Here is a 13,382-nt window from a genome sequence, read left to right on the forward strand (position 1 = left end):
GTCACTTATCTTCTTTTAAGTGTGTTTCTGTTCTGAAAAGTGGCTGTGTGAAAGAGAGACCTTCTTATTCAACAGATACCTTTCCCTTGTTTATGGAGGTGTTCTGGTGACTTTTGTGCAGAATAGTTTATTCTTTTCCTAATAATCCTTGTAAGTCTTGAGTGCCTACGGCACTGTGGCTTGTACAACAACAGAAACCTTAACTAGAACTGTGGGCCGGGCTTTCCCTGCCCTCCTATTCACTCTTCTCAAGATGGATACAGCAGAGGGTAGAACTTAGTCTTTGGAATTTTAATGCAGATTTGCAGGGAAATCAGATTATTGCCCAATATTTGAGAGGAAGCTGAGGGAGGATCTCTGAAGCTTTAAAGTCAAAGTAAAAATTTTTGCTGCATAATCCACAATTGAGCGATCAAGAATAATAAACCAGGAGAGATTGATTACGCAGTACTTTGGAGTAGAAAAATTCTCTGTTTCATCATAAAAATAGTGTAGTGATTGTATCTGGAGGTTGTGGATTTGCCGTTTGTGCCAGGTATGCTGTAATGGAACAAAGCTACTCAAAAGACTGAGTTTTCCGTTGCTGAAGTTATGACTGGCTCCTCCCACTAATCATAATGAGCAATTGGTTTTGTTTTTTCCAGAAGCTAGTTTTTAGTATTCGTAGTCAAATGTTTATAGCGCAGCCTTAGCGTTTAGGTGCGCACGTGCTGTACCACCTTTGTACAAATCGTTGACTTTGCCCAGCTAAATGAAGAACTGAAAAGGCATTCCTAAGCAAGTGGGTTCTTAAGGAAAATTTTAGGGGACTGAGTTCCATACTTACTGAATGCTAAGTAGTTTGAGCTTCTTGTGAATCTCTCTTTTAAGGAGCTGTGGAGTTGTGATGCAGTCATAATCAGTGAATTATACTGCCTTTGGCTTGGAAAGCTTTTCAGATACTGGGGATCTAAAGCAGCTTCTTAAATTTAGAGATGCTTGGAGGGTAGTAGTTGGCAATTTTGTATAGAAAATTACCACCAACCGTAATGATGTTTCTTTAGCAGAAATAATCGAGTGAACTTTGATTTGTACTTCAACCTTTAGAAGGTTTTAAGGCCAGAACTCATTGTTTTAGTCTTTTCCTTCCTCGTGTGGTAGGGACATGCTTGGATGCTAGTGCTGGTTATACCAGACCCTCAGCTGATGTTTAAAAACAACAACAAAAGACCACTAGTGCTTATGGAAAGCTGAGCAATGTGACCCAAGTGTATCTAAGCAGTGCTTAGTTTCACAGTGATCGTAAGGCAGTCTGAAATCATGCTGCTGTGGAAAGGGGCAATGATGCTTGTCCTCACTCCCTCCCTTCTGTTGGCATTCACGTTTGTCCTGTTGAGCAGTCGTGTGGATCAGGAGACTGCACTGGCTGAAAACTGCCTCTACAAGGGGGAAAAAAAAAAAAGCAGCTTGGAGACAGATCATCTTCCTGATCCTGATGATTGTATGCGAATGCCAGTGGAAGGGAGGGAATGGGAACATGCAGCTGGGGCCAGGTGGGAAAAATGAGACTACTGTCTCTGCCCGTAGCAGACTAGATTTGTTTAAGCCAGTTGTGAAACCTTTCTTTGTTGTAGAAAAGCTCATCTTCATCCTTTCTTCTGGAGAGGACTTGATAGTGGCAGATTTTTTAAGGGTAGTTTTTTTTAAGGAGGCCTGAGCTGCATTGGCATGGACAGTTTGGGAATATCTGATAGGCGAGATTACTTCTGACTCCTTTAAAGGATTTTACAACCACTGGTTTGAAACACGTGAAAAGATATGAAAGGGCTTGAAAGCATTAGCGTTCCCGGGAATTGCATCGGCATAGTTCAGTGGCTAATGCTGAAGGAGGACAGTGTATGCTATGTCAACATGTAGATGTTTTAAGCTAACATGTTTAATTTGCAGATAGAGTAGGCAGAGTGCACACAGTCACTGCAGCTCAGTTGATGAATGCAAGTTCATTAAGCCACCATACCTTAATTGCCTGTGACTTCTTCATGGCATGGAATGAGGGCTACTTGAAAAAATTCCATCGCTTGCACTTGGCTTTGTCTTCACTTTGAAATACATGCACGTTTGACATTGCTTAAAACCTTTGGCTAGGATCCACATTCATAAGCATGTAATACAGAAATGGGGATCATTAATTGATGTATCCATCTGGTTACCGTGCAATTTAAGGCAGTACTCTGTAGAAGGGCTGTAATTTATTTAACATGCTATTGTAAAATTTGATATGTAGTGCTCTGAGTTTGGGAGGGTTGCTAGATCCGATTTTTATTCATTTTTTCCAAAGGCATGGAGCACTAGCAGTTTTTTCTTTTCTCATGCGACTTGGTCCAGACTGTGTGCTAATGTGCTAGTGATTAACTTCAACCTTGCAGTGCCAAACTCTCCAAAGTTAGTAGGCTGCCAAAATTGTGTTGTTCTCTTCAGGAGCTTTTGTGTTCAACACTGTTAGGAATTCAGACAGCCTTTTACTGCAATTACATCTTTGTTATAAGCAGTTCTCTTAAACGCTAACAAAAAGTATTGTTGATGGTTTTCCATGGTTCTTTTCCTCTGGATTAAATTATTGGCACTGAATAGTTAGTTTAAAAAAAATGTAACTTTGACTCATTTATATTCTGTTGTTTCGGAAACTGATATATAAGCAGCTGCTTTGAGAATTACAAAAAATTGCTGGAGTTGAGCATGGAAATTCTACAGACCGACTCCTCCGTGAGTACGTCTTGCGAAACTGTAAATGAGCGCTACCTTTTGTTGGAGATGTACCCTTGGCGTTGCTTTTAGGTGTCCTTCAGAGGCGAGTTGTTGTGGCAAGCAGGGCAGCCCTGGGGTATCGCAGGACTTTGGTGGTCAGCGTGTGCTTGGAGGGCACAGCGCCGCTCATGAGATGGCTGCTTCCAGCCTATTTAAGCTATAACTTGTTTAATCATTGTTTCTAACCTTAGGGTAATTGGGATCTAACACTGTAAAATTAAGGTTGAGAAGCTCTTTGTAACAAGGTTGCTTTCTGCGGTGTGTTAGTGCTTTCCCGGGCTGTTGCAGGGGAAAGAACCGAAGGTCTTCACCACCTTCTGGCACAGGTGATGTTTACCTGTGTCTCTCCTATGGCTTTCCTAGGTCAGGTTAAAAAGGTTATAGAGTAGTGGAGCTACAAATTCAAATACACTTTGGAGGACTTCACATTTGGGAGAGGAGGAGGGGGAAATTTAATATTCATTGTCAACTTTTGGCAGAAGATCTGCATAACGCGCATTCTTCTGTATTTCTCAGTTTTAGTAGGTTAGAGCTATGATCCTGAAGTCATGGTATTGTTTGTCTTTGGTATCAGATTGTTTCCATTAGAAGCTGTAAAAAGATACAAATGTTTTTGGTTTGCTGTGGTCATTTTAAAATACATGGGGGGGAGTGTTTCTGCATTCTTGTGCTGATCTTTATCAGACGTTTCTCAGGTTTTCATTTAGCCTCTGACCACAGGCTGACAGCTCAGCATCTGCAGGTTGTCCGGCAGTGGGATTCCTCCCAGGCAGGCTGACAGAAGTTTCTGACAGGTATTCAGCCCGTCCTTCCCTCTGCCCGAGGTCACTAACATGCTATTGCAGAACAACAGGTTTGTGGTCCATTGGACTCTAACGACAGCCGGCGTCAAAATTCATCGGATCTAAACGACGGAGTCAGCAATCAGCTCCGCTCTGTGTTGCTTGGAAGCCCGCTTTCAGACTAGTGTGTTGTACATTAGCGTTGTTCCCCTCAATATCTTCTCTCCACCTCTCTCATAACGTCTCCTTTTCTGCCTCAGTATTCCACAGAGTTATAAGAAGAAAAGCTAAACCTAAAGCTAAATTGTTGCTCATTGCCCAACGCTTGCTGGCATTGTCCTTGGCATGTATTCTGTTTAAACGGTCTATCTCATCCCTCTTAGAGTTGATTTTAAAAATCTTGGAACTCCTCAGTACAGTCACTAGACTGTAGGCTTTAGAAGTCTAAAGTTCTTCTTGATCCTGTAAAGAATTTTTTCTATTGAGTTTGTTTCTGTACTGTATTTTTTTTTTTTTACAGCTAGAATTCTTTTATTTTAAGTGTTTATGTATTATGTACCCTAGCATGGTGGTTAACTCTGATTAAACACTGAGCAGAGCACTGTGAAACCAGTAGTTAAGACTAATGTATTCATGCAGTTTCTGCATTTATGTTCTCTGTGAGCAGAGGTTGATATTAACTCCGACTTAAGGCTGAAATCATACTATTCCAGAATAAATAGCACTTTAAATTTTATGAAAATAAAAACATGTTTTCAGTTACTTTTGTCACATATGGAACAACTTAGCTGAACATCTTGTGATTGTGCTTAGGCTTCCTCTGAAACCAAATACCTGCATTCATGTAGTGATACTTGAGCGTGGAAGACAGGTCGTTCTGTAAATTAAATTGTTGTTTCAGACAAGCTTTGTTGTTAGAATTCCACATAATGAAGAAGTTGATATAGTGGTACATTTTTCTTTTAGGAGGTATCAGCACTTTCCAGTGTTCCTTTTTGTCCTTTTTTTCTGTGACCATTCGAAACTACTATCTATTTCAGTGGACAACTGAAGCTATGTACTGAATCCTTCTTCCTAGGTCAATTTTGAAAGTACCTGAAAAGGTTGCTAGACCCTTGCTGGCATTTCAGTATCCCAGGTGTGTTTTCACTTTGATTTAAGTGATGTGAGTGGGATGGGATGGGCAGCTTCTGCTAGGAATGCTGTTACTTTAAACTGGTCTATGCATTTCCCATATCTTTCAAAACTATACTGAACTGCCAAATGTTTATTGTATTTATAAATCCAGAATTATGCATCAGTATGTCTGCATAGAAAGACGTATTACTGTGTCCAGGCTTACCAAGTTTGGTAGTTCAAGATGCTGATGTGTGGTGGAAAGCACTGCTCGTTTGTTTTGGTGCAGATTTGCATTCCTTAAAGATAGCTAGTCATTGCCGTGGTTGAGTATGGAGTGACATAGGTAGCAGAACTGGCAAAGTGAGGTCCTGCATAGCTACTTCAGATTTTTTGTTGAAGGAGCATCAATGTACGTCACCTTGGATGCAGCAAGTGGGACTTGATGAATTAGGAAGGAAGAAGCAACCCCAGGTGTTCTCTCTGGGCTCTGCTAACTCTTATCTGCATGGCAGTTTAATTCCTGTGTGCCGATTCCCTCCCTCCCATCTGTCCAGCTTGGCCTCCTAGTTCGGATGTTTGCATCTACAAATAGATCCAATGCTGTGTAAATGCCATACTGCTTAATATTCTGGTTGATTTTGGATGCCCTTGCTGAATGGTATATAAACTCCAAGGTAGGTCTCTGGTTCTGAAGACAATTTTAAAATAAAATCAATGTTGTGTTTTTCTTTCTGGTTAAAACCAAACAAAACCACCTTGCTGTGGTTATTAGCATGCTTTTCAAAGTGCGATCCACAAATTAATTAATCATAAGCATCCCGTTTGGAATAATTAGTGAGAATCCTGCTGCGCTGATGTAAGCGTTTAATATTGAGGGGAAGTTTTGTGCAATATTTTAACATTTGTCAGGATTGTAGTAGCTGTTACCAGCGTTCTTGGTGTTGTGTAGGATACTGGTCTTACTGCAAGTTTACAATTTAACAGTACAGCTTTCATTACTCGGCACAGCGGAAGACTTCCCTGCCATGTACGAGCGCGGCGTTCTGATGGCCAGGACGCAGGGCAGAGGTGGAAGGAGCATGGTGGTGGGGCTTTGAGTCTGTGGCTGTATAGTCGGATGTAAATGTGTTAGATTTATTTGTCTGAAGCAAGATAATATAACATGGAACTCCGACAATGGGTGGCGTTTCTTTGGTTGCTTGCATTTATATCGTTCTGGATTATTCAAAATCTTCATTGATTTGTTCAGTAACTATAGCGCGTTGTTGGATTCAGCCGATTCAGTTAATTTTGAATGTTCATGAGTTACGTAAACATGTCTGGGGCTTATTTCAAACAAAGTAGTCTGGTTTTCTCTTTCAGAGGTACATGCCACAGGGTTCAACTATCAAAATGAGGATGAAAAGGTTACTCTCTCCTTTCCCAGTACTCTTCAGAAAGGTAAGAGCTATTTTCATGCTTTCTGCTTGCTTCAACCATGTGTTTAAGATGTTTGCACTTGAAAAAGCTGGAGTAGGACAGTTCTGTCTCCCCTGAAGTTTCTGACTGCAAATGTAGTGCTCCCTAGGGAGTCTGTCCACTGTAAGTCACTTTGTGAGACTTTGGAATTGAAAATGTTGTTTCACAAATGGTGATGTTTGCTTCCAGCACCAGAGGTGACTCTAATTATTTACCTGCTATTGGGAGTTAGGCTCAGAAGCTGTTTATGTTAGCTACTGATGATCTGTTTTCCTCTTACCAAGAATGAGCTAATCTGAGTTACTGCAGCATTTTCCTAGGCGTGAATATACTAATTCTTTCGAAACTGCTGCAGTTTTTTTGCTCTGAGGAGTTGGTCGATTGAAACTCAGCTCCTCAGTTTGAATAAAACAGTTTTATTTCATCTTGACAAATACAAATGTAAAGATTCTAGGGTGATAAAACTTCAGTGTTTCATTCTGTGGGATGCTGGCATGCTGATCTCTGATCAAGATCAGGTTTCCCCTTTTGCACTGAGACATCGAGGGCAGAATAAATCCTGAGACTAATTGACTTAGGAGCTTGAATGCAGCTAGTGCTCCGTCTTGGCTTTTTGTAGTAGATTTCATAGGTTGCTGTTATTAGTTAGTAGCCATCCTATACTGTCGCAAACTTTACTGAAAAGTAAGGATTGTAGGATCGGACTTCTCAAATGGCTTAAGGGAGGTCTCTCCTGGTTGTTGCGTTGTGTTTAGAAATGAGACTGCAGCAGCCTTTGCCGATCAAGTGCTAAAATGCTGTGGTGAGTCTGGCTTTGCCTGCATTGCTCTGCTGGAGCTTATTTTATGTAAGGAGAGTGAAGGCTTTGAGGGAGGCTGGCAAAAAAGTGATGGGTGGAGATGAGTTGAAGGGACATCTTATTTCAGAAGGGCAGTCGGCCAGCTGAGTAGCCTGGCCTGAAGGTCCAGACCAAATAAATGTTCTGTTTGGCACATGCAAATAACAATGCCCCATCTGTTTCTGTTACAGGGACAGGGACGCTAAAGATAGACTTCGTAGGGGAGCTGAATGATAAAATGAAAGGTTTTTACCGAAGTAAATATACCACCCCTACTGGAGACACACGCTATGCTGCTGTCACTCAGTTTGAGGTATGGGCTATATCTTTGTTTTCAGGGAATGTCATTCTTTATATAGGATTTATGCTTAGAAGAAGCAAAGACACGATTTCCTAGCTTTAGCTATACCCTCCGGGTAAATTTCAAAAATCCATATTTATTTGCTCTTAGTGTGGATGGGTAATACTAAAAGCAGCCTTTACATTGCGACTTCAAGGTCAGTAAATTCTGGATCTGGCAAATTCCCCAGCCAAGGATCATGCTGATGTGTGATGCATCGTATATATACAATTGCTGCGATGTTTAAGAATTTAGATGTGCTCAAATATCTCTGTATAACTTTCCTTTAAGAAGTATGTTAATTTTTTTAATAGGGCACTGCCTTTATCTCAGTATCTTAATAACATCCAAAATTTGAGCTAGATACTGTCTCAAGTATTATGTAAACCCTGGACATGATGACAGAATTTCATACCATATTGTAATTTCATAGTTATCTGCCTGGTTACATAAAAACATGGAGTACTTACCTCGTACAAATAGAACATTTCTTGGGTGCAGTCTACTGACAGAATATAAATAGGTGGTCTGTGCGTACAGTCTGTGAACGCCTGGGTGCCCTCTCTGCTTTCACATGACTGAGCTTTGCTCCTGTCATGACTCTGCTAAATTTTGCTCAGACTGTAGAATTCCATCGGAGCACAGAGTGCTTTTCAGCTGCATTTTTTTTTTTTAAAACCAAGAGTGAAATAAGTTATAACAGTAAGAATAAAATGCTCTAATGCAGAGGTCAAGAGTGTCACTGAGGAGACTCTACATCAATGACTAGCCATCATTCACCCAACTTCTTGCCTGTAAAATATGCTGAATTTTTGTGTGTGTTTTATTGCCACAATCTCTTGTGATTTATTTGTTTAATGCTCTTATTTCCTTCAGGCTACTGATGCTCGCAGAGCTTTCCCTTGCTGGGATGAGCCTGCTATTAAGGCAACATTTGATATTTCTTTGGTGGTTCCTAAAGACAGAGTAGCTTTGTCAAATATGGTAAGTTCTTGATGGGCAAGTAAACAGTGTTTTAAATAAAACTGTAATAACGCTAGCTGATTATTTGATAGTTAATAGCGTGTCTTGGTAACAGACAGAATTAGGAATATAGGCTGTCTTGCTAGCTATACTAAGCAGCTCTAAATTGAGAGAACTTTTGAAAAGATTATATTGTGATGTCAGATGCTAGCACAAAACCTAAACAGGTTGTACAAACCACAGTGGTGTTTGGTTAAAGAAAAAAAAAGTCTTAGTATATGTCATGCCACGTGCTGCTTGATTTAAGAGTGACTGGGGGGGAAAAAAATGCCTTTGCATGTTTATATAGCTGTTATAGCTACATAAGCAGGCATAGCACTTGAGATAAATAAGCATGTTTTCTGCCCTAGAGACTTTTTGACCAGAACTGGGGTACAGTGTGCGAGTAGAAGTATCTCTGTCACAAATACGAGTGGGTATTTTCAGGTTGTTACTCTAAATATGGTGCAATTATTTCTAGAAGATGTTGCTGGAGAAGAGCAAGTCAGTTTAAAAATAGACTTTTTTATTCTAGTAGCTAACTTTCAGTTACTGGTAAAGTCTAGCCTTGCCCACTGACCACATGGTTATGGTTTCTGTTTCAGAATTTAAAGTGAAAGCCTGGTGCCTTACTGGGATGTGGGTAATATTCTCTTTGAAGGACAGCAGCTGATAGCGGATGTGTTCAGCTGCCTTTGCAGTAATGGAATATAACGTATATATTATAAAAGTACAGCTCCATATGTGACGGGGCATTTTTAGTTAGGAGGGGAACTACATTGTGGTCTGTATTTTAAAATCATAAAAGAAGTCCTTTCATTTTAAATGCGTGAGTCATAATGATGGAATAGTTAGTCAAATGTATTGTGTAATAGTTTCGCTTCCATGAAACTAACTGATTCCTTTTCATGTTGAAAGAATGTCATTGACCGGAAACCATACCCAGACGATGAAAATCTGGTGGAAGTGAAGTTTGCTCGCACCCCTGTAATGTCGACGTATCTTGTAGCGTTTGTGGTGGGAGAATATGACTTCGTAGAGGCCAGGTCCCTTGATGGTGTCTTAGTGCGTGTTTACACTCCTGTGGGCAAAGCGGAACAAGGAAAGTTTGCATTAGAGGTAAATGCGCTCAGGGTGACTTCGTTATTGCTGTAGCCATCTCCGACAGGCTGGACATAGCGCTCTCCTCTGTTCAGTCACCTAAATCCACGCAAAGCTCTTGAGGGGGGTGTTTGCCTTAATGGCTCGGAGAGACCGGGCTCGATATTAAGCAGAATTTCAGTTGTGGACAAACTAATGTTTATAATGATGAAAACATATGCTTTAATTCAGTTCTGATTTGGTGATGTAGACTTTGGTCCAAAGTTGATGAGAAGTACCGAAGGGTAGGCTGCAGCCTGGAGAGGAAGGGCATGGGAGTTCCAAACCATTGGGCTCTAGAAGCTGGAAATGGGGCTTCTGGAAGAAATCTTGTGTACGCTGCTTTCTTAGGCTGGTTTCAGTCATAAATTTTCAAGTTTTACTAATGGTTCCAAGTTAACATTTGTCCTCTTGTTTCTTACAGGTTGCTGCTAAAACTCTGCCTTTTTATAAGGACTACTTCAATGTTCCTTACCCTCTTCCTAAAATTGATCTCATAGCTATTGCAGACTTTGCTGCTGGTAAAGTAACTCACTTTATTGATGAACTGTATTTTATTTGAATTTTAAACATTTAGGAAGAGGTGTGTATCAATATCAATAAACCTTTGTATTTATTTTATAAAGGTGCCATGGAGAACTGGGGCCTTGTTACTTATAGGTATGCTGTTAAAATACTGTCTTTCCCCCTCTTTGTTCACTAATTCTTGGAAGTAATTGGATTAGTTCTAGGGAGCTGTAATTACTGGGTATCATCCCAAATAAGACTGAGTAAATACCTTCAACTCTTGCTTTGGTTTGGATAATTTTAACTTCTGCAGCAGCGTGCATTATCGTACAAATCTTAGGAAGGCAAGAATGAGCTATTACAACTACTGTCCAAGGGTGTGAGATTTTTAAGTGTCTGGCAGCACTGCCTGTTCTACAAGAGAACTTTCTTGGCCGCTTTTTTCCCCATAAAAGTTATGTACTTACTGACACAGCTGGAAGAGTTTCTTGTTTTGTGTTGTAGGCAAGTTGGTAAATTTAGCAACCACAGTATAACCATGTGGGTATGAGTAAATCAAAAATATTAACTTGCCTTCCTTTTCAGTTTTTTTTTTTTTTGTTCATCTGATCAAGCTTTTGTACTTTTGCTTGATACTATTACATTATCTGTGCTCATTGTTAGAATGATTTTCCTTCATTTTGTACAACATTGGTCTTGTAAGCTTTGGACTTTAAATCCTGAAATAGTTTTAATTTCTTTGGCTAAACTTTTAATTTGGCCTTAAAAAATTGAAATGGAAATTTGAGCCCAGGTTTAAAATCTACTTGTCTGCTTATCGCAATTCTGATGAAACCTGATATTATACTCCCTGTGGAAAAAAGAAATTTGTCCTGGATGAGTAGAATTTTTGGAAGCCTTTCTTAATTGTGCTGTTAATTTTTTTTTTTTTTTCCCCTTTACGCTCAGTTTGGCACGCTTGCTTTATCCCTTTGGGGACAGAAGGTTGGCCTAATCTGCAGGCACCATCTATGTTTTGAGACGCACGTTTTTCCCCTTTGAGTTGCAGCGGTCCAGAAGCCCTTTCTGACTGACCCGCTAAGTCCTGCTCATGACAGGGGTGTTTCTAGCGGAAGGTTGTGTGCCTGACCTAGGGAGCACTTGCGTGTGTATGCGTGTGTGCACGTGTGCCCTGCGTGGAGAATCTTGTGCATCTGCAGTGGTGAGTGTAACGCGGCTGGTTGTGTGCTTGGAAGAGCTGGAATTCCTTTGGGGATGAGGGAGGCAGAGAAGACTTGCTGTGCATACCTCATGCAGTGCAAAGGGAGTTACAGTTAAGGTTCCTAGATTATGTAGGTGAGCTATTTTATAAATGAAGGATAAACTTTCTTGTTCCTGCCTGGGTTTTTGCACTTGTCTTCTTGCATGCCATAAGGAATTATTGCTCCAAAGCATTCCAACAGCTGTGGAACTTGCCAAAATAATTTAATGTTTAAACTGAAACAGCTTTTGGTTTTTTTCAGTTGTACTGATCACTTTTTAGCTTGCTTAAGTAATTTAACCTACTTTTGATTGTGTTTTTTCCCTAGGCATGTACCACTGTTCAGTTGTCTTTCTCTCTTACATACAGGGAGACTGCATTGCTCATTGACCCCAAAAATTCCTGTTCTTCATCTCGCCAGTGGGTTGCTCTGGTTGTAGGACATGAACTTGCTCATCAGTGGTTTGGAAACCTTGTGACCATGGTATCTAACAGTTACAAGTTCTTCTAGTTTTCTTTGACGTGTGCTTCGTATCATGTGTGTGTTCAAGTGCCCCTTAATAGCAGGCATGCTATCTTTAAAATAAAAAAATGAAATATTTAAATAGTGCTATATTATCACTTTCTTCTTTACTAGTGTGTTCTTTGGAAGTATTCCTAGATCTTTTCTATGTGAAGTATTGTTCAGTTTTTTGAATATAGTCCTAGTTAGAGCTGAGCAGGTGTTCCATGGAAATTATTTTGGCCAGTCAGCTTACTTAGAAGCGAGAATCCGCTATTTTCCTTTCAGGTAGGCATGATTCACTCACCAGGCTTTCATCCCAAGCAGTCGTATCAGTACCAGCTCAGCGTTGCAAATTGTTCTAGGCCAGTAGCTGAAAAGTTGCTCGGTAGTAACTCATATGAATTACTTTGAATATATGGGGAGCCAGCTGTCTGAATGGTTTGATGTTTAAGTCATTTTGGTGAGAATAACTGCATAGCTGAAGCAGCAAGACTGAAATCTGTAAATAAATTCCATTTAGTGCTAAAAACTGAAACCTGTATTTGTCAGAGCTTCTGCTGTTAACAAATGGAACGCTTTTTCAGATTCCAGGTTTTCTCCTTTATATAAACATCTTTAGCAAAAAAACAAACTCAAAACCAAATAAAATCAGTCTTCTGCAGCTGCTGCTATTCAGTTTGGAATAGATACTGTCATTGTGTTGCCCACAACTCTGCTGCTTTACTGAACCATGGCCTTGCATGTCACTGACTCTTCTCCCTGATCTAGGTAACATTCATGGCTGTTCCCTCAGCGGCTCTGCTCTGACCTCTAGTCTAGTCTTGGGGAATTTAATTTGTTACCTGATGCAGCTCTCCGTGCAGAGTTTCTAAAATTTAAGACAGGGGAAGACAGCTATAGGGTGCTGATTACTCTTCCTGGGCCGATGACTTCTTTATAGAGAGGACTTTGTGCTTACAATTGTTACCTTTTTCTTTGATTTGTACTAAACTAGGCCATTAACAGCTTGTCTTTGCTGCAAACTTCTTGTTGATTAAATGAAGCTGTTGGAATTTTGTTCTTTATTCTGCCTTCTCATCTTCCCAGGAATGGTGGACCCATCTCTGGCTGAATGAAGGATTTGCCTCCTGGATTGAGTACCTATGTGTAGATCACTGTTTCCCAGAGTACGATATCTGGACTCAGTTTGTTTCTGCTGATTACACACGAGCTCAAGAGCTTGATGCTTTAGACAACAGTCATCCTATTGAAGTAAGTTCTGTCTTTGCTATTGTCTGCCTTTTTTTCTGTCAGCTGTGTGTAAGCTTTTTTTTCCGATTTAGAAAAAAGGGAACTTTGCAGTCATTCACAATGCAAAGGAAAATCTAAGGTTGCATTTACACTTTGTGGATTTTCCTCTGCTTGAATGAGTATTTCAGAAGTGAGGTTTGAGGGTCTGAAGATGGCTTCTTCTGGAGTTTTTCTGCTCTACTGACTTGAAATGGCAAAGTTGTGACCAAAACTCATCATTACTTGTGTTTTGTTTTGGTTTCTGATCGAAGTGGGTTGTTTTCTGGCCCTTCAGCACAGTGAAGTAGCTACTGACTTACTCCAGAGCTCAACGACATAAACCAAAGGGCAGCAAAAGCCAGAGCCCAAGCTACCAAACTTTGCTGGGCTTGTACTGG

The 13,382-nt window shown here is 40.3% G+C and overlaps 1 protein-coding gene across 4 annotated transcripts in view; it reads left to right on the plus strand.

Annotated features, from left to right (window-relative positions):
* The window catches only part of NPEPPS (aminopeptidase puromycin sensitive), a 38,180-nt gene that overhangs the window by 11,866 nt on the left and 12,932 nt on the right, over nucleotides 1–13,382 (plus strand). For all 4 annotated transcript variants that reach the window (XM_087770023.1, XM_087770020.1, XM_087770022.1 and 1 more), the window contains 8 exons: nucleotides 6,048–6,125; nucleotides 7,173–7,294; nucleotides 8,198–8,305; nucleotides 9,242–9,442; nucleotides 9,888–9,984; nucleotides 10,090–10,123; nucleotides 11,580–11,694; nucleotides 12,802–12,966. In XM_087770023.1, coding sequence (XP_087626149.1) covers nucleotides 6,048–6,125; nucleotides 7,173–7,294; nucleotides 8,198–8,305; nucleotides 9,242–9,442; nucleotides 9,888–9,984; nucleotides 10,090–10,123; nucleotides 11,580–11,694; nucleotides 12,802–12,966 — 920 coding nt within the window. The remainder of the gene's footprint in view (nucleotides 1–6,047; nucleotides 6,126–7,172; nucleotides 7,295–8,197; nucleotides 8,306–9,241; nucleotides 9,443–9,887; nucleotides 9,985–10,089; nucleotides 10,124–11,579; nucleotides 11,695–12,801; nucleotides 12,967–13,382) is intronic.

Source organism: Nipponia nippon, unplaced genomic scaffold (assembly GCF_047370975.1).
Source record: "Nipponia nippon isolate SJK-2023a ecotype South Korea unplaced genomic scaffold, ASM4737097v1 scaffold_32, whole genome shotgun sequence".
Taxonomy (NCBI): domain Eukaryota; kingdom Metazoa; phylum Chordata; class Aves; order Pelecaniformes; family Threskiornithidae; genus Nipponia; species Nipponia nippon.